Source organism: Pantherophis guttatus, chromosome 2 (genome assembly GCF_059756535.1).
Source record: "Pantherophis guttatus breed Tessera chromosome 2, ASM5975653v1, whole genome shotgun sequence".
In the NCBI taxonomy this organism is placed as follows: Eukaryota; Metazoa; Chordata; class Lepidosauria; order Squamata; family Colubridae; genus Pantherophis; species Pantherophis guttatus.
In genome coordinates this window covers 155,328,790-155,353,452 of record NC_142064.1, presented here as the reverse complement: position 1 = coordinate 155,353,452, position 24,663 = coordinate 155,328,790, and the positions used below count along the sequence as shown (strand labels likewise).

The 24,663-nt window shown below is 43.7% G+C and overlaps 1 protein-coding gene across 6 annotated transcripts in view; it reads right to left on the bottom strand.

Annotated features, from left to right (window-relative positions):
• The window catches only part of SLC38A10 (solute carrier family 38 member 10), a 92,754-nt gene that overhangs the window by 59,522 nt on the left and 8,569 nt on the right, over positions 1-24,663 (bottom strand). For 2 of the 6 annotated variants that reach the window (XM_034412768.3, XM_034412769.3), the window contains exons 2-6: positions 24,473-24,590; positions 17,870-17,915; positions 14,443-14,536; positions 12,510-12,653; positions 3,834-3,958 (exon numbers count right to left, since the gene is read on the bottom strand). In XM_034412768.3, coding sequence (XP_034268659.2) covers positions 3,834-3,958; positions 12,510-12,653; positions 14,443-14,536; positions 17,870-17,915; positions 24,473-24,590 — 527 coding nt within the window. Of the gene's footprint in view, positions 1-3,833; positions 3,959-12,509; positions 12,844-14,442; positions 14,537-17,869; positions 17,916-24,472; positions 24,591-24,663 lie in introns of all 6 variants that reach the window. The other 4 variants (XM_034412771.3, XM_087887070.1, XM_034412770.3 and 1 more) reach the window with 2 other exon arrangements.

The window sequence follows — 24,663 nt, the reverse complement described above, 5'->3', positions numbered from 1 at the left end:
TAATGAAAAATTCCCTTTTTAAACCTATGAACCAAATCAGATATCTTGCACTTTAAAAATATTAATAGCAAGCATTGTCCCCTGATTAAGAGAAGGTTGATTTTTAATTTCTGCATTTTCTTGATTAAAACCATCCCCACCATTATGATGGATGCAGAATTGATTTTTAATAAGGAAAACCATTTCAGAGAATGGGGAACTTTAGCTCTTTAGTGACTACCTCACTTCTTTTTTTCTTTTCTTTTTTTAAAGTAAAACATGAATGTTCGTGAATCTCCTTGATCCTATTTGTTCATTCATTCTGAACCTGGACAAGTACTATGAAAGTATTCTGTGAAATTCTATGGATGCAATAAAAGATGAAAATAAAACTTTCCTCAAAACACTGGCAAAAGATTTCTGACTGCCTATTCCCAAAAAAACAAATCATAAAATTATTGTTGCCACCATATTCTCCTTGTGAACTTCCCCATGGCATTTGCCTGGATACTGTTGGGAGACAGGCGGCTGGATTAGAAGAGCTTTTGGTGTGATCTAACAAGGAAACTCTTGGGTTTTTAAAAAGATGGTAGTTCAAAGAGACAGAAGATCAGAAGTCCCTCACCACCCCTGCTCTGTATAAACAAGCCCCAAGACATTTTGGCTTTCCAGACACAGAAGTAAAAGAGACTCTCAAACCCATCAGATGTGCAAGTCAAACCTTCTCTGCCAATCAAGAATCCAAGATGCATAACAAGCAGTGTATCTTGCTGTGCACAGATTTTATTTTTAAGCTGAAATGTCCACCCTGAAGGCCAGGTCAAGATCAAGGTATCTGGGAGCAGCAACCTTTGTCTGATAAACATTTCCTTATGCTACAGGGATTTTTCACCACACTTGTAATCACAGAAGGCTGCCCTCAGGGTGAACTGAACAAGAGTATTTAGTCCAAATGCCTTTACATGTATCTCTCTATTTCCAAGAGGAGCACAAGGAGAAAAACAGCACAAGCAAGCAGCTTCAGAGCCCGAAATAGTTCTTGGTGAAGGGGGGAAAAAGTTATTTTTTTAATGTGTGTGACCACGTTTCCATTTCGTTGAACATAAACATTCATTGCCTGTGGAACTTTGAAAAGGTAAAATTGCAGGGGTTTTTTAGATTTTTCTGGGCAGGAGAGAATACTGCTCAGAGAAAAGTCCTAATTCGGCAAAATGCAGAAGTCTCAGGACAAAAACAGTCAGAATATTTGATCAGGGTTAGGTAGCAACTTGCTTCATCTGACATAGGCATACTCCTCCAGCATTACAATTCAATTGTAAAGGGGAATGTGTCCCTTGTAATTCCCTGAGAGAAGTACATGTATATATATCTAAGGCTGTCCACCAGTCAATGACTCTGAGTGTAGCTACTATGCTATGAAAGAAGATGTGAGGAATTGATTTTTTGCAAATCTTAATAAAAACTGCTGTTCCCCTCCCTCCCGAATGATGCATATGGCAAAAATTTTCTCTACCAAATTTTCTTCTTTCTATTTTTTTTAATGTCTACATCACATCTACTATGCTATCGCTCTATATCTCTATCTATTTCTCTCTCTCTCAATTTCTACATTTATTGTATGTAGATAAAAAAACACATATGTAATGAAAGAAAAAAATAGATTTAGAAAGGAAATTGAAATGCAGTTCTACTGCTGTTTCAAAGATCCTTGATTAATGGAGAAATTGGGCCAAACGATCATAAATGTGGGTAGCCACATGTAAAAGTGAGGCAGAGGGTAAACAGAATCTTCATTTCCATTTCTTCAATGTGTCATTCATATGGCACTAGCAACGACACCAAACTACGAACGGTGCCTGTCATTCCAGTTGGTTCACATCTATACCACTGACTGAAATGTCTGATTTAAAGCTTACACCAGTATAGCTCATATTACAAAAGAATTAACGACAGGGACACTATCCTGAGGTCGTACAGGAAGGCTGCAGCGGAGCTAATGTTATATTTCTAGGCTTCCTGGCTTCCAGCCTCATGTGCAGTCTGTTAAACCATATGCTGCACACACGAGGGGCGGAGGGGGCCGCAGAGGCATTTCTCTTTGAATTTGGCAATGACAACAAACCTTATTGCCAGAGACAGCCAACTCTACAAGCAAAGCATACTTGTGCATTCAGGAGCCATAGCAAGTGGCCAATCAATAATGCATGTTAGTTTTTTGCTTCTATCTAACACTTCTTAAAGTTTGGGGGTAAATCGACTGAAAGGTCAGTTATTACAAGCCTGGCAACCCCGGGATCCATCCGCACGTGACGTCACACAGGCCAAGAAACGTGTGTTATTCTTGCCCTTGGGAAAATTGATAGGATTTAACTTTCAGTTTGGCTTGCCACACCAGTGGTGTAGTAATCTATATTTAGAGAGATATGTGAATATACTAGTCCGGAACATATAATTTTGCTGTGTTTCCAACTCCCACCAAATGAAGGTTGGTTGCTGAATGGCCACCACAAGAAAAAGGACAAATTTGGATTTTATAAACCCCCACTGTGGTAACTAGGTAGCTATAAAAGAATGAATCAACCCTTCTGTCACCAATTATAGCAGAGACACTTAAAACTGAGTGAAGCACATTAAATCTGAGAAGCATAATTGGGGGAGTGGGCAGAGGGGGAGAAGGAGAGCCCAGCTGTATCAAAGCTAATGCTAACGGTCCATTTTGGGTCCTCAGCTGAACACGCACACACACACACACACACACACACACACACACACACACACACTTCTATGGTTTCACTGGGCCACTTTTCAGTCCGGCCACAAATGAAAGGGTGGTAGAAGTATTGCTACTAGAATGGAAATGGGAATTATCTATGGATGAAAGCTTACATCTGCCACAAGAACGACTATGACAACTAAGGGCAGGCATGTGTTTTTTTTTTTTTTAAAAATATTTTAAGTTCTTCATCCAAAATAAACTATGCCAGCATGCAGCATGGATTTCCATTATTTCTTTTTTATTGACAAACTCTGAGGAATGGGGGGGGGGGGGAATAAAGGCGGAATCAGAAAATGGAAGGAGGCACGTTGAAGAACAGAACAGGGAAGGGGAAAGTATAAGGTGCAAAAATATTATTTCTAATGTTGGGATTTCTGACTGGGAAGATGCCGACAAGAAAATTAAAAGAAATTTCTACCCCTCTAGTCTGAAGCGGGGAAGTTTAAAAATTGTGTGTTTGTGTATGGGGTGTGTATGTGTAAAATGAGAACTGAAAGACTTGAACCCAATTCTGGAATAGGCTTTGCATTGTGCAACGCACAGAAAGAAAGTCTGGAGTCAACCCCTGTCCTACATCTATAAGGGTAAATAGGACTTTATAGTCCAGAAGGTCAAACTGACTTAAGAAGTTACCTTTTCCTTAAATATTCTCTGTGAAAACATTTATGTTGCTTAACAAAGATGTTCACAAAAATCATTTTAAGCCAATATTGAAAGCCCACTATGGTAGTAATTATTTCTGCTTAAGTTCTTCTCACTTCTCAAGAACAGGGCTCAATACTGTCCCAAGTACCAGACATTAAAGCCAATGGAAAATTACACCGGAGATGTATTTGCCTCCTATGAACAAGAAGCTTAAGTACAATGAGTGAAATATAACTCCCTCTCCCAGCTAGGTAACAAAAGGGTCACAACCCAGTCAGATGCTATACCTCAGTGGGCTGTAAAATATTTTGATTAAAATCAAGACAAGGGGACCAGATGGTACCTATCCCATACAGGCCATCCTGACCCTTTGCCCTTAACAAAACTCATTCCACCCCACAATCTCCAAGCAGCCGGGACTGCTGATACTTACGACTGACAGGCAAACGACATGGCAAAGATAGGAATGCAGCGAAAAATGCCCTCCCAGCGTGCATAACTGACCCGCTGCAGCCACTGCCCGTCAAAGAGGCCATGTTTGAAAGCAGAGAGCACGATCTGTAGCCAAGGAAAAGAAAAGAGAGGTTACAATCTAGACAACAGAGACACCATACCAAGCCAGTAACTGACAACCCAGGTTGCCTCAGTTTTATCAGCAAATGGGAAACAGCAAAGGGGCAATAGAAGCTCACAGGCAGAGATTTTTACCAAGCCACATTTCCTGGATCTGCATCCCCAGTGCATCCCCAGAGATGTATGGGGAATCTGGGGTTTCTGGGTCCTGAGTAAATTACAGCAACCTGCATCACAAGGAAGGGGTGGTGCAAGAATTGCTTGCCCTCCAACTGAATGTTCTCAACTGGATGCTTGATAAAATATGCAAATCCCTTCATTGGCATTCAATCCCTTCCATTTCTAGCAATAAGTCCTTTCAACATCTTTATACATTTCCATCTCCTAACCACTCTTTTTCAGGGGGCTTTCTGTATTCTAGCTTTTCGTAATAATGAGCTCTCCCAACTTTAGCAGCCAACAGCCTCCCAAATGCACTATGTTTTCTAAGCCCCCAGCACCAGTTTTTGCAATGAAGGAACTGTACTGCACATTGCTCTTCCTCTAGACACCTGCCTCCTCCTCCTCTCTTTTAAATCTGCCACTTTCCGGCAAGACTGTTATAGTATATGCCCTAATTTGAACTGCTAACTCCAAATGCAACTTGTATAGAAGAAAATTGTTTTTCTATGTTGGTCTCTCTCTCCCTCCCTTCTTTCCTTATCTTTCTTTCTTCCCTGGCCTCCCATCCCCATCTTACAATAAGCTGCCTGGTGGGAGGAACCAATATTTGGGGGGGGGGGGCTTGGGGGGGAGGAAATTATATAACTCTTTAATACCCAACTGAGCAACTGAGAAAACACATAGTTTGTTCAGAACAAAAGAAAAGGATCGTTGGTCTTACCTGATACGTTCCTTCTCGTTGAGTGGAGACAGCAGCCAGCGTGGGTAGTGCTCATCCAATCAGCTTGAAGGACTGAGCCTGCCAATGATTTTTAGTCCCGCCTTGCTGCCGGGCATGCCCAGCTTTTGGTGAAGACTGGAAGACAGGCTCGGTGTGTGGGACAAAGGAAAACAAAGAGAGAAAGATAGAAACAAATTCCTATGTCGAGACCAGCGTGAAGAAAAGGGAGGGTCTGGCTGCTGTCTCCACTCAACGAGAAGGAACGTATCAGGTAAGACCAACGATCCTTCTCCATTGAGAGTGGAGACAGCAGCCAGCGTGGGACATACCCAAGTTCACTGTCCCGATGTTAGGGGGGGATCACGCTGGGTTGTAATGTCCTCTCCGGCCACAACCCTTTGTAGAACCCGGCGTCCAAATGAGGCTTCGGCTGATGCAAACTGGTCGAGTTTGTAGTGTCGGATGAAAGGACTAGGGGAAGTCCACGTGGCCGCCCTACAAATTTCCAGCAAGGAAGCCTGTGTCGCCCAAGCTGCCGTCGTAGCTGCGCTGCGGGTGGAGTGAGCTGTTAATCCTGAAGGACGCGGAAGGGATCTGACATCATAAGCTGTGGCGATAGTTTGACGAATCCAACGACCGATGGTGGAAGACGAAACTTTACTGCCCTGAGAAGTAGGTAAGAAGGAGACAAAGAGGGACTCCGTGCGTCGGAAAGGAGCCGTCCTCTTCAGGTAAATCCGTAGTGCCCGTCGGACGTCAAGGGAGTGCCAACGACGTTCCCGTGGATGAGAAGGCCGAGGGCAAAAATTAGGCAGGATAAGCTCTTGGGTACGGTGGAACACAGAGTTGACCTTCGGGACGAATGTAGGGTCCAAACGGAGTACCACACGGTCCGTGTGGAACACGCAAAGGTCAGGACGAGTGGATAAGGCAGCAAGCTCAGATATGCGGCGAGCTGAGGTAATGGCCACAAGGAAGGCAACCTTGCAGGTGAGGAGTCTGAGGCTGGTAGACTGAAGAGGCTCGTATGGAGAACTCGTAAGAGACTGCAAGACAAGCGGAAGATCCCAGGTGGGGTAGCGATGCAGAACAGGAGGACACAAATTCTTTGCTCCCCGAAGAAAACGGCGGATCAAGGGATGTTGAGCCAGAGACGACAAGGATCCGCAGGTAAGGACCGAAGATAAGGCTGCAATGTGCCGGCGGAGAGTGTTAGGGGAGAGACCCCGGGAGAGGCCTTTTTGCAAAAACATCAGGATATGAATGATAGAAGGGCGAAGAGGACTGACATCGGCCTGATTACACCAGCTACAGAAGTTCCGCCAGGTGGCAGAGTAAATGCGTTCCGTAGAAGGACGTCGGGAGGAAAGTAAGGTATGTACTACATCCGCCGGAATATGTACCTCTCTCAAAGTGCACCGCTCAATCTCCAAACGGTTAGATTGAGCCAGGCCGGGTCTGGGTGTTTCAGGGTGCCTTGTAATAGAATGTCGTCCGAGAGAGGAATGCGCCACGATGGGGTCACCGATAGTGACGCGAGATCCGCAAACCAGGGTCTCCGAGGCCAATGAGGAGCTACAAGGATCACTTCCGCTCGCTCGGATAGAATCTTGCGGATGACCCTGGGAAGGAGAACCGTCGGAGGAAATGCGTACAAAAGGCCCGACGGCCATGGAGTTCGAAGGGCGTCGACGCCGGCCGCTCGAGGATGTGGGTACCGGGAGAAAAACAGCGGAAGTTGAGTGTTCTCGTGAGTTGCGAATAGGTCGATTACTGGATGACCGAAGCGAAGAGACAGTTCCTGGAAGAGGAGCGGAAGTAGACGCCATTCCGCATTGTCTATCTGCCGTCGACTCAACCAGTCCGCTTGAACATTCCGTACCCCGGAGATGTGTTCCGCCCGAAGGGAACACAGGTGGCGCTCTGACCAGGTCCCCAGCGCGACTGCCAGGGTCAGCAGAGACTTCGACCTGGTGCCCCCCAGTTTGTTCAAATGTGCCTTTGCGGCGACGTTGTCCGTGAGGACAAGGACGTGGGCACCTGAGACCAGATGGCGGAATGCCCTTAGAGCTAGAAACACCGCCTTCAGTTCCAGCCAATTGATGGGATGTCGAGCTTCCGAGGCTGTCCAAGTCCCTTGAGCCAGTTGACCTTGGCAATGGGCCCCCCAGCCCTGAAGACTGGCATCTGTCGTTACCACCACCCTCGAGGGTTCGAGGAAAAAGCAACCCGCTGCGAGAGCAGGGGAGCGCCACCAGCGGAGGGATCTTCGTACCGCAGGAGGGAGAGGAATCGGCTTCAGTGAAGTGCCTCTGCCGGCCTTCTGTAAAGGTAAGAGAAACCATTGTAGTTCCCTGGCATGAAGCTGAGCCCAGGGAACGATAGCTATCGCTGATATCATCTTACCTAAGAGTTGAGACAAGACATAAGGGGAAACCACCCGACTCCGCTCAACCTGGGAAATTAACTGCCTCAGACTAGTTTGCCTATCGGGAGAAAGAAAAACTTTGCCCTGAAGAGAGTCAATCAGGGCACCCAGGTGCACTAATCTAGTGGAGGGGGAGAGATGACTCTTCTCCAAATTAACGGAGAAACCGTGAGCCGCTAACGTCTCAATTGTCAGACGAATATCCGAGGCAGCCTGCTGCACAGAAGGAGACAACAGCAGAATATCATCTAAATAACACATGAGGCGAACTGAACGTAGACGGAGTCGAGCCGCCAAGGCAGCCAGTACCTTCGTAAAGGTGCGAGGGGCAGAAGAAAGACCAAACGGGAGAGCCCTATATTGGTAGTGTGCTCCGTCATAACAAAACCTCAAAAACTGTCTATGGGACGGGAGGATAGGGATATGAAGGTAGGCCTCAGTTAGATCAATGGAAGAGAGGAGATCGCCCCTCCGAACACCGTCGAGAATCGACTTCAATGACTGCATTTTAAACTTCCGGTACACAACATATCTGTTCAAACGTTTGAGGTCCAGAATAGGACGCCACCCACCTGAAGATTTTGGGACTAGAAACACTCTAGAATAGAATCCCGAACCCTCCTGACCGGGAGGTACAGGTTGGATGGCCCTGATAGTCAGAAGATGCTGAACCGATGAATCCATAAGGGACCTCCTGACAGGATCACGAGAAATCGGACAGCAAACAAAGGTGCGAGGGGGGGGGGCAATAAATTCAATGGCCAACCCGGATCTTAGGGTGGCCTGGACCCACTTGTCCGAAGTGGATTCTTCCCAGATAGCGGCAAAAAGGCCCAATCTACCGCCAATGGGAGGATCCGGAAGGCAGTCAGCGACGGCGACGGGAGAAACGACCTCCTCCTCCTCGAAAGGGCCGCTTAAAGTTAAAGGGGCGCCCTCTAAATGACCTGTCGGAAGAACCCCGCGACCTGCTGAAAGACCCATCTCTCCTAAATGAGGGAAAGAGAGAAGAAGAGGATGATCCCCCATCCGCACCTCTGGAGTAAGAACGAGGAGGGTAAGGTGAGAAACGGGGCGGTCCTCTTCGGAAGGCCGCTGCCAACACCTTCTTTTTGTCCCTAGTTTCTGTAAGAAAAGGATCTAAGGCGTCCCCGAAAAGCTTCGTGCCTTTGAAGGGAACCGAAGCCAATCGCCATTTGTGTCTGGCATCCGCTTGCCAGTGACGGAGGTACAACAAACGACGAGCCGTGACAGTCGAAGCTAAAGATTTTGCAGAGAACTTGGCAGCATTCAGAGTAGAATCAGCTGAAAATTGAAGAGCAGCCATAATTTTATTCAGGTCTTGCTTGATACGAGTATCCCCGGGGGTTAACTTCTCTTGTAACTGACGCAACCAAAGCAACGTTGTCCGATTAAAGAAGGAAGCCGTAGTGGTTGCTTTAATCGCCCAGGAGGAACTTAGAAAGGCCTTTTGAAGGACCTGATCAGATCTGCGTTCCTCAGGTCGAAGACCTTCGTCCGGCTCACCCGGAACATTGGAGTTAGGAAGAAGAGCGGCTACTGGGGCATCCACCGAAGGGATTTGAAGAAGAGCCTCGAGATCCGAGGAGACCTGAAAGTTTCTCTTGTCATAAGACGAAGGTAGGGGAGCAGATGCCGGAGATTCCCACTGTCGTTTTACTACGTCCAGAAAGAGAGGAGGAGTAGGGACAGATGTTATAGGTCTAGCTGGTTCCGCGAACATCGGGTCCAAGCATCCAGAGGAAGATGAAGGGAGTACCGGATCAGCGTTTGGAGAGGAAAGACGGGCTGTGTTAACCGCCTTGAAAAGCAATGATTTGAACAAGGCTTGAGGAAAAAGACCCGTGAAGGCTGGCTGATCCGGGGGAAGGTTCTCATCCTCCGACAGGTCAGAATCATGATCTCCTTCTTCGATAAAGGCAGAAGGAAGACTGTAGTGGGAGGAAGTAGGAGAGGTGGAGCGAACTGGATGTGAACACCCTTCATCACTGCGGCCCGCTGAGAAGGGGGAAGTCTCTCTTACCGACCCATGTCGACTGGAAAGATCCGAACGGGCGGCCAAAGACCTTTGAACCGCCGCCTCAATCATTTGTTGCAGTTGATCTGGAGGGACGACTGAGTCCAAGGCACGGGCAGGTACAGGGTCAGATGAAGGAGCCGTCTGCGCCGTTGGTGGATCAGAGACCGGTTGTTGAGCCACTGAGTCAGCACCCCACAAAGTTTCGTCAGAAATAGTCACTGGGCAATCTTGCAGAGATAGCTGATCAGGAGAAGGCGAATGTGGTACAGAGACTGGAGGTGGAATAGAAGGGGCAGGTTGAGGAGTGGGGGGAGGCAACTGGGCAGATGCCTTGTCACATAATCTGGTCAAAACTTTGTCCCTACGTTGTTCCGCTTTGGAAGAAGAGGAGGACAGGTCACGAGAGGAAGACTTGTGATGTGAACGAGAAGGTTGAGAGGATTTGGACCGAGGCCTAGAATCTGCCATGGGAGATTGCTGGGTAGCAGACATGGAGTCTGATTGGCCAACCTCACGTGCACTGGCCCTCCGGCCGTGCTTGGACTTAGAAAGAGCCTTAGGCATGGCAACAATAATATTGAAGTAACACCCCCACACACCGTTTATATTTATGTGTCAGTAATCAGGTTTTGAATTAGTAGAGGGAGCGAGAGGAACTCCACAGAAGGAATTTTCAAATAAATATCACTTATTGAAACCAATTAAGACCAGGCCAACTAAGTTGGGAGCGAAAAACTCCACGAACTGGAATTATGTTGGTAGTGGGGGGGGGGGGGGGGGAGGTCTTTGAAAGTTGTAAGGGAGGCAAGACCGATCAATAACCAAACAAGGAAGTCACAGACCTGTGACCGTTGTAAATAAAGCACTCTGGTGGGGGCGTGAAGCTCCACTATATTTTAATGGCCAGCAGCTAAGTACTGCACAGAGTAAGGGGGCGTAAAGCTCCACTGGGCTCAAGTAAACAAACCTCCGGCTCAGAGCTCTGCAGCACAGAAGGTGGGGGGGGGGGCGCGAAGCTCCTCAGCTGCAATCCTGCAGCCAGCAATAACTTCGGGATAGAGCGGCCACGTGTTGATTCCAACAGACCGCAACTGCCGGCTATTAAGCAGAGGTGGGGGCGCGAGGCTCCTCAGAAGAAATATTCAGCCCGCCACGCTCAGCAAGTAATTAAGGCAGTCCGAGCAGAACAGCTGCAAAAGGGAGCGTTTCGGCAGTAAGAGAGTGTGGAGGCATGCAGGTCGCCACTCTAATGCGCTCCCCCAACGGCGGCAAAAATTTTTTGAAATTCAAAATGGCGGGCGCCGCTCTGGATTGCCTCCCGAAGCAGCCGATAATTAATGGAAGCGAAATAGCGAAATGGCCAGAGGAACGCTGTAGCAGAGAATGTCCCCCGAAGTTCCAATGTCCAAAAAGCCCTCCCTTAGGGAGATCGAGGGCAAAGAAAAACCCCACGCCCCTAGCAGAGTCAGGGGAGATCGCTGTTAGGTTAGGCCTGGTTTTTTATTCAACTCACAAATACGAAGTCTAGACGGTCCAAGTCAGCCAGAATGAATCAGTCAGTGTCCAAGTCGAATCACGAAGGCAAGGTCAAACAGTCCGAGTCAAATTTTCCGAAAAAACACCAATATTAAAGGAAGAAAAAGAGAATTTTTTGGCCAGAGAAAGTCCCACACACCAGTCAGCGCTGAAGGACTGAGCCAAAAGCTGGGCATGCCCGGCAGCAAGGCGGGACTAAAAATCATTGGCAGGCTCAGTCCTTCAAGCTGATTGGATGAGCACTACCCACGCTGGCTGCTGTCTCCACTCTCAATGGAGAAAGGGGGGTTTTGTTATGAGCTTTGTTACAAGGCGCCATTTTTTTTATTTGGCCTACTATCGAGATAATCTGAGATCATTACATGGTGGGTGATGGTGGTGGTAATGGAAATGGAAATGACAATATGTGTGTCATGGCACAAATAATGTGACTAGCATAAGATGTCAGCCTCTAGTACAGAACTGTATCAGTTGGATGCCAATATCATGATACCTGGTCATTATTTTGATATCACTGTAGCTTGTTAAGGATGCTTCTGCTTCTAAACTGTAGTTTAAGAAAATATGGCTCTATATCCCATACCAGCACCAGCTGCACAAGTATTTACAACTGTGAACCATGAAGATGGCTATTATGTGGCTCAGAGAACACCTGCCAAAGGTCCCCACATATCAACAATTATGGGGAAGAGGGAGACCCAAAACTGGCATTCCCTGGGCAAGTTCCCCTCCTGTGAACAATGAGCCACTCTGACAGCCTTCAGGACATTTCTAAAGAAGCCCCTAAGTTCTAATTGATGGAAACAATTGGTGCCGTATGTCTAGCTGTAAAATCATTTCATATAATCAAACGCAACTTTGGTATGATTATAGTCTACTGTATGTGTTTATTCTAGTACTGAGGCTCAGCTGTCACTTTTTGCCCACCACTTAAGAGTCTTTTAAGCCTTTTAAAGTCTTTTAAGTCTTTAAGCCTGAGGCCATTTAAAATGTTCATAAATTAATAAATGGTATCCCAAACAAAGATGAAAATGGCCGGAGAGACAAGATAAAGCAAGGAAATACCTAGGAACAACATTAGAGGTGAGAAGTTAAATGAAACTGAGGAAGGAGTCTTATTGCAAGGGAATTTGTTAGCAGCCTCTTTGGCAAATCCTCAATGAGAAAGCTTTGAAGGAAGCATTTGATTAAACACTGTGGAACAGAAAGTGAAGGAGGCATTAAGGGGTTCCTCTGACAATCTGTGTGGCCTAAGATCCTAGTGTATACACTACTATAAAAATGCTGACTTGCTGGAAGATGAGGACATGGCAGGATCTCCCTGGAAGAATGTATAACTTTGAGCAGCATATGGGAGACACATTCCTGGGCCTGTGGTTTGCACAGAAGAGCAAATAGCATCCCTGTTACTGGTAGTGGTCTTCCCTTACTAGGTAGCGCCAATAATCGAGAAAGTTTTTCAAACTAAACCCTAAAAGTATGTGTTGTTGCCAACAAGCAGACCAAGCCTCCTGTTAAAGGTCCTCGGAGAGCCCACCCACGTGAAGAGTTTGGGTACCCTGGAATTTAAATATGCATTGTGGTTTCCCTCAAAGGAATTAACCACCAAGATTGAAGAAAACAAAAGCTTCCCATCATTAATACTGACCACAAACATAAACACCGTATAGAAAATCAGAGCCATTGCACTGAAGGACTGTATGGAAGCCATCATGTTTCTCTGAAGACTCAACGGGAGCACAATGCAGAGGGAGATGAAAAAAAGCATGAGGATCCGGAATGCGCCGCTCACCTGAAAGATGAACATGAGGAACTGTTACATCAGCCTTCTTCAATCAGATGCCATTCACATGTGTTGCACTTTGACTACCACACATCAAAAAAGGGAGAGTTACACAGGGAGCACTCCCAGGAAGAAAGCATATTCAAAATTAACATTCTAAGCCCATCCACTCTGCTGTAGACCGAGGTTAAGACTCACTCTGAAAACAAATAAAAGGGGAGGGGGGAAAAACCTAGAACGTCAAGAAAGCTGCTTCTCACAGAGCGTCTGTGATGAGACCACACAGACACTGGGTGCCACTGTTGCTCTATGAAGTATTTATCAAAACCATTTTACAGCAAAGGCTCACTGCCTGCTTTAAATGGTAATCCAAACACAACATTATTTGAATATCTTTTATGTACTTCCAGCAAATAAAACGAAAACTAACTTTGCTGCAAAAAAGGGAAACGATGGGAGTCTTGGAAATTCTGACCCAGAAAATTAACCAGCAGCTTTTTATATTTATTATAGCAGGAAGCTTGGAAATGCCTCAAAATATTTAATACCTAATTTGGCTTTGCTTATGATGCATTTTTTTTTAGCTGCTTAGGTCCTTAATCAGAGCTTAACTACATCAGGCCGGAGCAGATAAAAACCATGCCTGAATGCTACTGAATGTCCATTGTAGCTTTCCTGGCTTGTCTCTGCTCCTACGGGGACTTCTTTGGTTCCTATTTATCCATTGGGAATTAAACTGCTCCTGCATGGAAAAAGGCAAACAAGCAGATATGCTATCAACACTGCACTTTCTTGACCTGGCTTGCCAGGTTATTCACCATCGTGCTGTATATTCCAACTTGGCAGTTTGAGATTAACAAGTGAGCTAATAGATCCTAAGGTATAAATCTACAAAACCTTATTCATTTACCCAATTCCATCCCCATAGTATTTGATACTACAAACTTTAGCTTCTCAAACTGGAAGTTTCCCGTTGACTGCATCAACCTACAGTAATAGATCCAGTTCTGCCTTGCCTTGTCTCACACCTACGTCAAAACATTAAAAACATGATAAATCTTAGGACAGGTGTGAGATGCTTCCATAATTGGGAAGGGTTGGTAGGTGAGAGCAGACATATAAATGTAACAGCAATATAAACTAAAAGCAGAGACATTCTTGCTGATAAATTATGAGAAATAAAAGCAAATTTCTGTTTTAGAGAGAGAGCGAGAGAGAGACCTTATGAATGAAATTTTATCACTAAACGCACTTAAAGGTAAAGATAAAGGTTCCCCTCGCACATATGTGCTAGTAGTTCCTGACTCTAGGGGGCGGTGCTCATCTCCATTTCAAAGCAGAAGAGCCAGCGCTGTCCGAAGACATCTCCGTGGTCATGTGGCTGGCATGACTAAACGCCAAAGGCGCACAGAACACTGTTAAGTGTAAATGCACTTAGTTTGCCTTAAATCAGTTTTTTGTGGGGTAGGCTGCTCTGCAGTTTGTATACTGGCTATTAATTTTGAAAATGGCAGGCTGCTTATATATACTACCACAACACCATTCAGACAAGCTTTCAAATATGTCCTATATTATCAATAATAGAGAATATTTGTAGCTCAGGGTTGGATTGAGTGGAGTCCCTGATACTCTCTGAGATTGATTGTTTTCTTGAAGATATTTCATTACCCAACTAGGTAATATCTTCAGTGCTAGCAGTGAAATCAAGATTCCATGTCCTATGTTATCCTATGTATAGATATGAAAGAGGCACTGATCTAATTTTCTATTGATAAGGTCATTAAAAAAGCAAGTTTACCTGGAGTCCAAGTGATCGAGCAAAGAAGTTTGATCCTAAATCTCCAATAACAACATAGAAAGCTATGCAGGTCCCCAGCATCAGTCCAATCATACTGTAAAAACAAAATGGAGTGGTCATTCTAGAAAAATGTGAAATAAAATTTTTACCATTTATCTGTGTGCTAAGGGCTAAGTTCAAGTGGGATCTATGTTCAGAAATTCTCTGAATATAGCCATCTTTACTGCCAATGCCCTAGATGACAACAGTCTTTTCACCGTCTTGCAAACAGGACAGTTTCAGAAGAAGTATTAATTAGGTTTGCTGAAAGGTAACTCTCTCCCCCCGCCCCCCATACGAAGGTACTTTTCTTTAGGCAGGCTCTTGCAAACATGTGGAGAGAAATATATTGGAAACCATACACTCATGTGAACCACACAAGCTTTCAGTATCACAGGATCTAAGGAAAATGTATCTCAAGGGAAGCAACAGAGACATGACAGGACTGCAAGAAAACTACCGTGTTTCTTCGAAAATATGACCGGGTCTTATTTTCTTTTGACCCCTGAAAAAACGGCTAGGCCTTCTTTTCGAGGGGTGTCTTAATTTTCCCCCATGCGCCTCGCCTGACCACCAGGCCACTTCTTTCGTGGCTGAAAAGAGCGACCCACTCACCCAACGCACCTCGCCTAGCCACCAGGCAACTTCTTTTGCGACCCAAAAAGAGCAAGCGACGTGACCCACCTTTGCCTACCTGTAATGGTCACTCCAGGTACCGGTAGCCATCTACCTGTCATCGTCCACTCCGGCAAGCCTGGCCGCACATAAGCTTAAATAGGGCCAAATTTTGGGGGTAGGGCTTAATTTTAACTCATCCGCACAAAACAGTGCTGGGCCTTCTTTTTGGGGTGGGTCATGTTTTAGGAGAAACACAGTATATTTACTAATGGCTGCTGGATGTTAATAGTAACATATTGATGCCATGGCTTGGCATACCTCAAGAATATTGCCAGCAGTCAATAATGACTAAACAGCCCTGCATATATTTATGATCCTAATATTGACTATTACCCTCTGGAATCCTCACAGGTTACCCAAGCCTTCCTGCACAGGCTAGGTGGCCCAGCATAACATCTACTGCCCTGTCTTCCTCCTCTTCTTTGTAAGCCTGGAAAGAAGCACTTCTTAATTTCATTCTCATGTGGCACATTTTAATGAGGTAACCTAAATCTATTTCACTTCTCTGCAGATATGGGGATAGATAGTTACATCCATATAAAACAGAAAAAGTACAGATAAACATGTCTGTGGAGATTCTCAGTCATCCAGGTCATGGTTGTCCCAAAGGTGCTTTTTCAAGAGGCAACTGGACTTTCTGGTTTTTCTTTGAAGATATTTCGCTTCTCATCCAAGAAGATCTGAAGAAGCTTCTTGCATGAGAAGCAAAATGTCTTCAATGAAAAACCAGAAAGTCCAGTTGCCTCTTGAAAAAGCACCTTTGGTACAGATAAACATTTTTTAAAAATTTTCCTAGCCACCAAAGTAATGCTATTTTTAATGTATGTTTGTTTTATCCTTCTATTTCTGTTTGTACTTCTTTGGGCTGTATTATACACTTCCAGAGTAATATGCAAATTGGGTAGCTTTAGAAACCTTTCCTTCCTTCCTTCCTTCCTTTTACAGATATCAAGATATATACAACTGTTTTTATGCAACAAAACTGTTTTATTCAATAGTTTCAGTCTGTCTATGAGTCTGACACTATGGAGAGGGCCAAAAAGGAAATGCAAGGCATTCGCTGAATCAGACTTTAATAGAAGAGACAATACCCAGCACCTGGTCAGCACGGAGATTGCTGCATATCAGAAATGTATGTTTTTCCAGATATAAGATGGAAGTTTTATTTTGGAAGAAACATATTACTCATTTATTTATTTTCAATAAAGGATGTCTGTGTGTGTGCAAGGGGGGATGTTCATGCGCATATGCATGTATGTGAGTGAGAAACGTATTTAGAATAGTCTAGGGAATTCCATGGAGCACAGACTCAGGAGTGGGGTGAAGGTCCAAGACAGAAGCCAATACTTGCTCAGTGAAGAGTGGAATAGGCCTCACAATTTGCAGGAAGTCAGACAGCAGTTTAATTAGGACATCATTCCATGAGCTCCTGCACCTTTCCCTGTCACAAAAGCACGGATCACTTACCCTCTCTTTTCTGATGGCACAGGACCCCAGTGGCAATTATAACAATTGCTAACATGAGAGAGTAATGGCAATGAAGTCCTGAGAATATTTTTAGGCATCTTTCAAAACAGTTCAAAGCTGGGTGATAAAGAAGCAAGCCAAGATCACATGACCAGGCATCTCATGACAGATCACAGATTGAGAATCTCAATCATCAAAAGCAACCCTGTGATGCCATTCATATCAAACTATCCTCCAAGTCAATGCCTTTTCTTATTTTGAAAAGCATAATACATGGGAAAACTCTAAGTTGCTCTTTTAAAATTCAAGCTTGCCATGAACTAGTGTTAAGATCCAGTTAGGGACATTTCCCTTTACAAATGAAAAATTATCATTAGAAGAAGTAGGGGTCTTCAAATGATGGCAGGCGCATCATGCCATATTATTGTCAACAAACCCATTAATGTGGACCAGTGTTATTCGTGTTCTACAGAGATGGAAATAACCACAAACAAGATAAAAAGACACTACTGAATTATTCACAGCTCTCTCCTCCGACTGAAGTGGGACCACTCAACTGTTTTCCCCATGTGGAAAACCAGTTCACAACATGATTTATAGACTTGGATGGGCAGCAAAGATGTTTATGCATCCTGAGCTTTTCAAGTGGAATACCCTCTTCAGCATGAAAATACTGAGGCTGAAAATACAGCTCTTTATGCCAATCACCTTAATCAAATTTGTGAGAAAAAGGTGGAAATAAAAGATTAAGAACATCTTTAACAATTGTAGGGAACTGCCATAAGATTTCAAGGGAACAACTGTACATGTACTATATTGTCACGGTTGAAATGGCTAACTGGATATGTAGAAGATGGAGAGCTACGTATCTATAATGCAGGCAATTCATTCACGGGCATAAATATCTTCTGCCAATCAGAAGTACTGTAGTATAATGTTTTGCCTGACCCTTTAAGTATGCTTCTCTCCCAGCTTTCCTGGCAATTGAGCGCTGAGGGCTAGAGAATCTAAAGTCCTAGGAAGAGCTTTTAAAATTGGACTTGGAGATATACATGTTTTCCCTAACATGCTTACCCCTAGCTGCATAAATATGCTAAATTCACAAAAGGAGAGATTAAGTAGAAAAAGAACATGAAACTATAGACAAAACATCAGGGGTAAAAACAACTTGCATATTAAACAGTTAACAAAAATCCAAAATACTTGAATCTTGAACAGCAAAAAGGGACAAAAAATAAAATACCTGGTTTCCACAAGCATTTTACCAGATTTTCCATAGGCGTGGAAGGCTAGAAGGAAAGAAAAAAGTGAGGAGGGGAAAACACATTATCACAATTGTTATTCAAACATGTGTTCAAAACGTGGCATGTATAAAATGAATATCACTCACCAGAGGCAACTCAGAAGGCAGGGTTTGCTAGTTTGGTTCCATCCCACCACCACGTTGGGGCTCCCCCTCCCCTTCCTTGACATACCATTCACAAATCAGAAGCCACATGAAAACAAATTTGGAAGAAAGATTCAAAACAGGTTCTTCTTCCCTCCTTCCCCCACTCCCTCCCCAATCCAACAGCACTAAGTAGGACTTACACATGGTAACCATTAAAAGAAGAAAGGCAGCACTGAAAATATGCGACCCTTAAGAGATTGTGTGGCTAAAAGTTACTGCAGTGCAAAATTTCAGTGGGGTTCCTGATTTTATTCCTTCCTGCCCCACTGCAGCTGAACCACTTTGTGCTGCTGAGGGAAGGACCAAGATAGGTGCCCAGAAAGCTCAACCGCCCTGACCATATCCGTGATTCATCACCACACCAAAGGGATTTAACCGATAGAATTTTTTTCCCGTTTCATACACTGATCTCTGCTTGCCACACAAAACAATCAGCATCCTTGAAATCGCTGCTGCTCTGGAAAGCTCAGCTTGCATTTTCAAAAGCCATTTGACTATGAGGGTAAGAGGAAAATTACCACCTCCAATTCTGAGAGAGAACCTTTTTAACTGGAACCATTACTAATGCCACATTCATGTGAAATGTTTACAGAGGGCAGCTGGCTTTCAACCTCACTTTGCAGAATGTACTTATTCTCTTGGGGAAATCTGTGTTGTTGGGTTTTATTAAAAAAAAAAAAAACTCTAGCGCAGGAATGTAACAGAAGAAGGATGAAGGCAAGAGAAAGCACCTCCCTCCACAATGTAAAGGCCAAGGATAAAATCTCCTTAGAAATCAATTTCTCAATTGAAAAGGAATCACTGGTTTTCAATTAAAACAAGTAAGAAAACAGAATACAACAAAGGCAGGCCGATTGATGAAAATGTCCTTGATGGCTCATCTTCAGTAAATCTGAAAGGGAAGGGGAGGGAGGACAGAAAAGTCATTCAAATTTATTTCAAAAGAGAATTTTGATGCAAGCCCAGTTTAGCAGAGGATGGCAAATTGGCTGGCCATCACAGACCTAGATGTTTGGTTATGCTTTCACTTTTCATCTGCTATCGTGTTCCAATTCTACAAATTTAAGTCTTAACGACAGGCTTTCCAAGGAAAGTACTTGTGAATATCAGTTTCCTATGTTCTTGTTTGCTTTAAAAATGTGGACGTATACATTTAAGTACAAAGCAGACTTACTTCCCTGGCTCCAATATAGAATAGGCAGAGAAAAATTAGTCCCAAGAGCAAACTTGTAAGTGAAGCCTTAAGATAAATTTTAATGATTTGTTTCCACAGATTATTGGGGTGGGGGCTCATATTGCAAACATTTTAGATTCTTTCTTTCTCTGGCTTTATAAAAGTCTAAACATACAATCCAGAAGGGATTAGCAATTTTGTTGATCTGAGAATCTTATCTTCACGTGCTTTCATGGCAGAAAGTAAAAAGAGCCAAAATAACCAAATGCTGGCAGAGAAAGAAGTTTGCCCAAATCTCCCTGTCTCTCTCTCTTTCTCTCTCTCTCAAAAAAAAAACAAAACCTGACAGAGAGAGTCATTCGTTTAATATTCAATGTAGAGAAGCTTTAGAAAGGCAATTAGGAAATTTGGAGAGTAATACTAACAGTTTTGAGTAAGTCACATACTCAGAGGTAGTTCATACATTATCTGATTATGGAAATTGTTGCTTGCATGGGTGGCCAATTTGCATGCTCAGTATAACTTCATGGGAGGTCTTTCCAGAAGATCACAGTAGCTACTTGAGTTAAATGGGTGTGCTGGAAATGAGAAATCTGGGTTTTATTCTTCATGGAAGTAGCCACTGGGATTGTCTATAAGAATGTTCTCTGGCATTCTATTGTTCACATGGAAAAAAAAAAAGCTGCTTGTGAGCAGTTATTTAAACATGTAAGCCAGACCATATAGCCTCCCACTGATGTTTAGGAATAATTGCCTGCTTTTGTCATTAGAAAAGGAAGAACCTACTTGACCAAATCCTTAGAAATAAACCCAGCTGTAAATACAAGTTAATAAACCAAATTTATTCATCTGTATGTGCTCAAGATCATTGTCATTTCGGATTTTCATTGGGCATCACGTCACTGTCAGAAGAAAACCAACTGACTAGGCAATAGCATGACAAATAGCAACCTTTTAGAAGAGAATTTAGAGTTTCTGGAGTAAAGTTAACTGGAAAAGTGATGGATAGAATAAACAGAAGGGCTCTGTCAGAAACTGGAAATGACTAAGGGGACTAATGTTCTAGCCAGCTCAGAATTCTGGGAGTTGAAGTCCACAGGTCATAAAAGGGTCATAGTTCCCCACCACTGTTCTAGGATGTCAAGTTATTCCTATTGGTTACAATCAAGATCCAACACTAGGGATGATATCCTTTGGGTGTCAAAGTCGCCATGTTACATTGCTGTCACGTGATGTTTTTCTCATTCATGGAGCTGGGGTGGACGTGGTCTGTGCATGACGCATCTGGCTGCCAGTGTGACACCCCTGAGTATTGGGCTACCACTCAGACTATTCCTAGCCACTGTAACCAACCGGTGGTTGGTAAGGACTATAGTCCAACCCTCTTAAAAGGTGTCAACTTGGAAGAGGCTGCCCTTTAGTTTATACAGCTGTGGACACAACATTTTTTTGCATTTCTATCACATCTTTCTTCTGAAAATTCAAGTTAGGATATATGAGGGTCTTTCTTATTATATCTCCGGAGCAACAATGCTATATGGTATACTAGGCTGAAAAAGGGGGACTGACCCAAAGTACCCAAAGAAACTTCATAACCAGGCGAAGATGGATTTCAACCAAGTTCACACCCAAAGTTTAAGTTTGTCAGATATACTGGGGAGGAAAATATTAAGCTTTATTATCTCATACACTAAATATGTTTATCTATTCTATCCCAAATGTAACTTTATGCCCTCATACTTCTTTATTGCTTTTTAACAATTTCAGTCATACTGAATTCTATAGTCATGGTTAATATTGTTCCAGGTAATAATAGTTTTAATATTTTAACTGCTGAAACTTCTAGTTAGCTGTACCCCAAGTTAAATATGTAAATAAAAGTAAATAAAATACCTTCCAAATCTCCCAACACCTACTTATAACACATAATCTAAAATACTTTCAATCAAAGTAAAATATATTCATTATAGTCTTCACAAATGACCCCAAAATTTCCATTGCTTAAGCAAGACAGGTGTTAAATGAGTTTTGCCCCATTTTATGAACTTCCTTGCCTCAACTGTTAAGTGAATCGTTGCAGTTATTAAGGTAGTAACGGCCGTTAAGTGAATCTGACTTCCCTTTTGACTCTGTTTGTTAGAAGATTGCAAAGTATGATCTCATGACCCTGGGACACTGCAAACGTCATAAAGACATGCCAGTTGCCAAGCATCCAAATTTTGATCATGTAACCATGGGGATGCTACAACAGTTGTGTGAAAAATAATCATGTCACTTTTTTCAATGCTGTTATAACTTCAAACAATCACTAAATGAATGGTTGTAAGCTGAGGACTAGTTGTATCACTATGTATATGTTACATATTATACATATTTATACTTTGCCTGTTTTATTCCATGTACCTTTAAGGCAGTGTACCCAAAGCAGTCCCACTATCTCCGTGATGGCGAACCTATGGCATGCATGCCAGAGGTGACACGCAGAGGCCACTCTTCTGGCACGCGTGCCGTTGCCCCAGGTCAGATCTCCGTGGTGTTTCTTTTGTGAGCTTCTGTTTCCCTGCAAGCAATGAAACAGAAGCTCACGAAAGAAAAAGATCTTACCTCTTGCCACGCTGCCGGTGTTGGGATGCCCCATCTCCCACCAACCAGCTGGTCTTCGGGTCTCTGCTGCACATGCGTGCATGTCAGTGCGCATGTATGTCCGTGCATGCGCATGTCCACATGTACGCACCTTTCAGTTTGGGCATGCTCGTGCGCGCAATTTGGGCACTCGGTGTCTAAAAAGTTCGCCATCATTGCTCTATCTTTTTCCATTGAGGTGCTAACCAGTCTGTTTAAATTCAAACCAAGTAGCCAAAATGAGAAAAGTATAAAGCAAGCTCCAAATCTGGTTTTAAATAAAATGACTTCACCCTTTTAACTTTGTTCAAGACACTAGATTCCAGCTTTGCTGTACCATTAAGAAGAGCAACTAGAACTGCAGCACAGCGAGCCCCATTTCTTGAAATGGACTTGTCTTTGAACTTGGCAGTATATGAGGAATTGTTAAGCAAATGGTGTTCTCTATCTTCAGAATTTTGATGGTGTACAAGGTTATTTCTATATCTGCAAGAACTGTTCTAGAGTATCAATCAAATCTTTGTTATGCTCACAGACCAGCATAATTTTAGAGTAAGGATATCCTGTTGTTCACATATACAGCAGAACCTGGAGTCACAAAGATAATTTGAGGTTGGACACTTTGGGTATTAGTTCCACATCTATGCCTAGAAAATACACAGGCAACGTTAAAGGATAAATTATTTTAAATTATCCTTTCATAGCTCCACAATGGTTTAAAAATAAATATAAAACACACCGTTCTTAGTTTCTAACAGACAAACACTACTGATTTGTTGGACTCATAACAAATGTTCCTTCACCCTTCCACCCCCTTCCAAATAATGTTTAGAGGTGTTTTGTTTATTCCTATTGTTTCTTGGCTGCTTTGGCTCTTGTAGCCAAAGCTTTGAATGTTCTTCCGGAAGACGTAGCTTAAATTAAGTTAATTTGTAAACCATTCATGCATCCTTCAAAGCTGCCAAAGCCTCCCACAGAATCAGCTTAGGTTCTGCCAGGATCGCTTGCAGCTGGACCGGTGTAGAAGAAAGGCAATGACAAAGGCTGCTGTGTGTAGTTGCTCAACCTTGATGCATCAGGATGACTCTAGCAGTAAAGCCTTCCCTTGGGCTAAGGATGCCTTTTTCCCAGGCATTCTCCCCACTTTGGCTGATGGCATCTCTCCCAGGGCAAAGGCAGGCAAAAAAAAAAAAAAAAAAAAGGGAAGCTATTTCTTTCCGCACCAATGTTTATGTGCCAGAAAGTTTGGAAGCATTTACTGACCCTTCTGTGTTTCTAAGCTGCTTAGTTTTAGAAAGTGAAGGGAACCTCTTATTCCTGGCAGACAACCCAAGGTAAACAGGACTTAATGTATTCAGTCAAAAGGGGAAGCGTATAAAGACTTATTGTGACACAGAAAGGGAAATCAATGATTATGGGCATCTGGTGTTAAAGAGGAAGAGCTACATTTGAGCTCCCTCTTCCTCTCCCTCAAGAGAAAAAGAGTTATAATTAAGCATATATTTTGCCGTTAAGGTTTAACCTTCAAGACCACAGGTCTTGTTGGGTTTTTTTTTTCCCTTGCTGCCAATGGACATATTTTGCAATGCTTACACTGTGCAGCTAAATGAGGTAGCCTCGGGCAACGGAGGAACTGGGGGTAGCCGTCTTTCAGCAGTCACTAAGGAGACTGCACACTGCTTTAAATCCTCTTTTCAGCAGAGAAACCAGCTAATTCCCCACTCTGACTCCCCAAGAGGCACCTCAGGAAACACATGATGGGGGTTACAGCTGTGGGAGGCCAGAAAACAGCGTATCCTGTCATGAGAATCTTTCACCTCTGCCAACCCCCAGGGACAAACTCCACCTCTGCAACGAGCAAACTTTAAATGGGTAAAGGCATTCGCCCTTCTGGAGCAACCGCCTAAAAGAAACTTCGAGAGAGAATATCCCAGCCTTGCTTGTGACTTGTTTTCCAGCAAAGAGAATGCATATCAAGCAGAAATGTTTGAATCCTCAAGGCCTGGCCACGTATCTGCTCTGCTCTGCTGTTCCACCCACTCACCCACCCCTCAATCTTTGGGAATCAGAGGAGAGGTCAAAAATAGATGGTGATCCTGGTGCCAAGACACAACAGCAAACTAAGAGGAAGAGGACTGCTGGTCCTTGCCAAAAAACCACACACATGAATCTTGCAGATGTTTCAGTGTTCTTGGCTGCTTGAAACTTGGAACACTGTTTCCCTTAACCTCCACCCTTAAGCTGCCATAAGCACACACTCCAAGAAGACCATACTAGGGTCTCTACTGGCAGAACCCAACATCCTCAACAACATGTTGGGCAGGGGAAGTGAGTGGGTTTGAGCAGAGACCAACACTGTATAGCAGACCTTCCCTTCTTTTTAATCCATTGAATTGAAGCATTCTGTATCATCTCTGAAGAATTAAATCTGTACGCTAAGAATGCTTGCTATATAAAGGAGAAGAGAAATATTTGCTTGGGTAGGGGAGGGACACATTTTATATACTGGGAATAATTCAGCTATACTAATATGAAGTTGTAAATTAGGAAACGGGAAGAAAAGGCTGGGATGAAACTACCCTCAAGTTGAGTGTGCTCACCTAGTCCAGGATAGGTCCTGCGTTTGCTGAGATTGGCTGATTTCACTAGGAACATACAGGATTGATGAGTCATCCAGGAGCAGAAAAAAAGCAGCAGGGCTCCCAGAAAGATGCCACACTACAATAGGAAGGGGAAATTGTATAAATACTAGACAAATAATCATCATCCCCTCCCCCCAAAACAGTTCTTC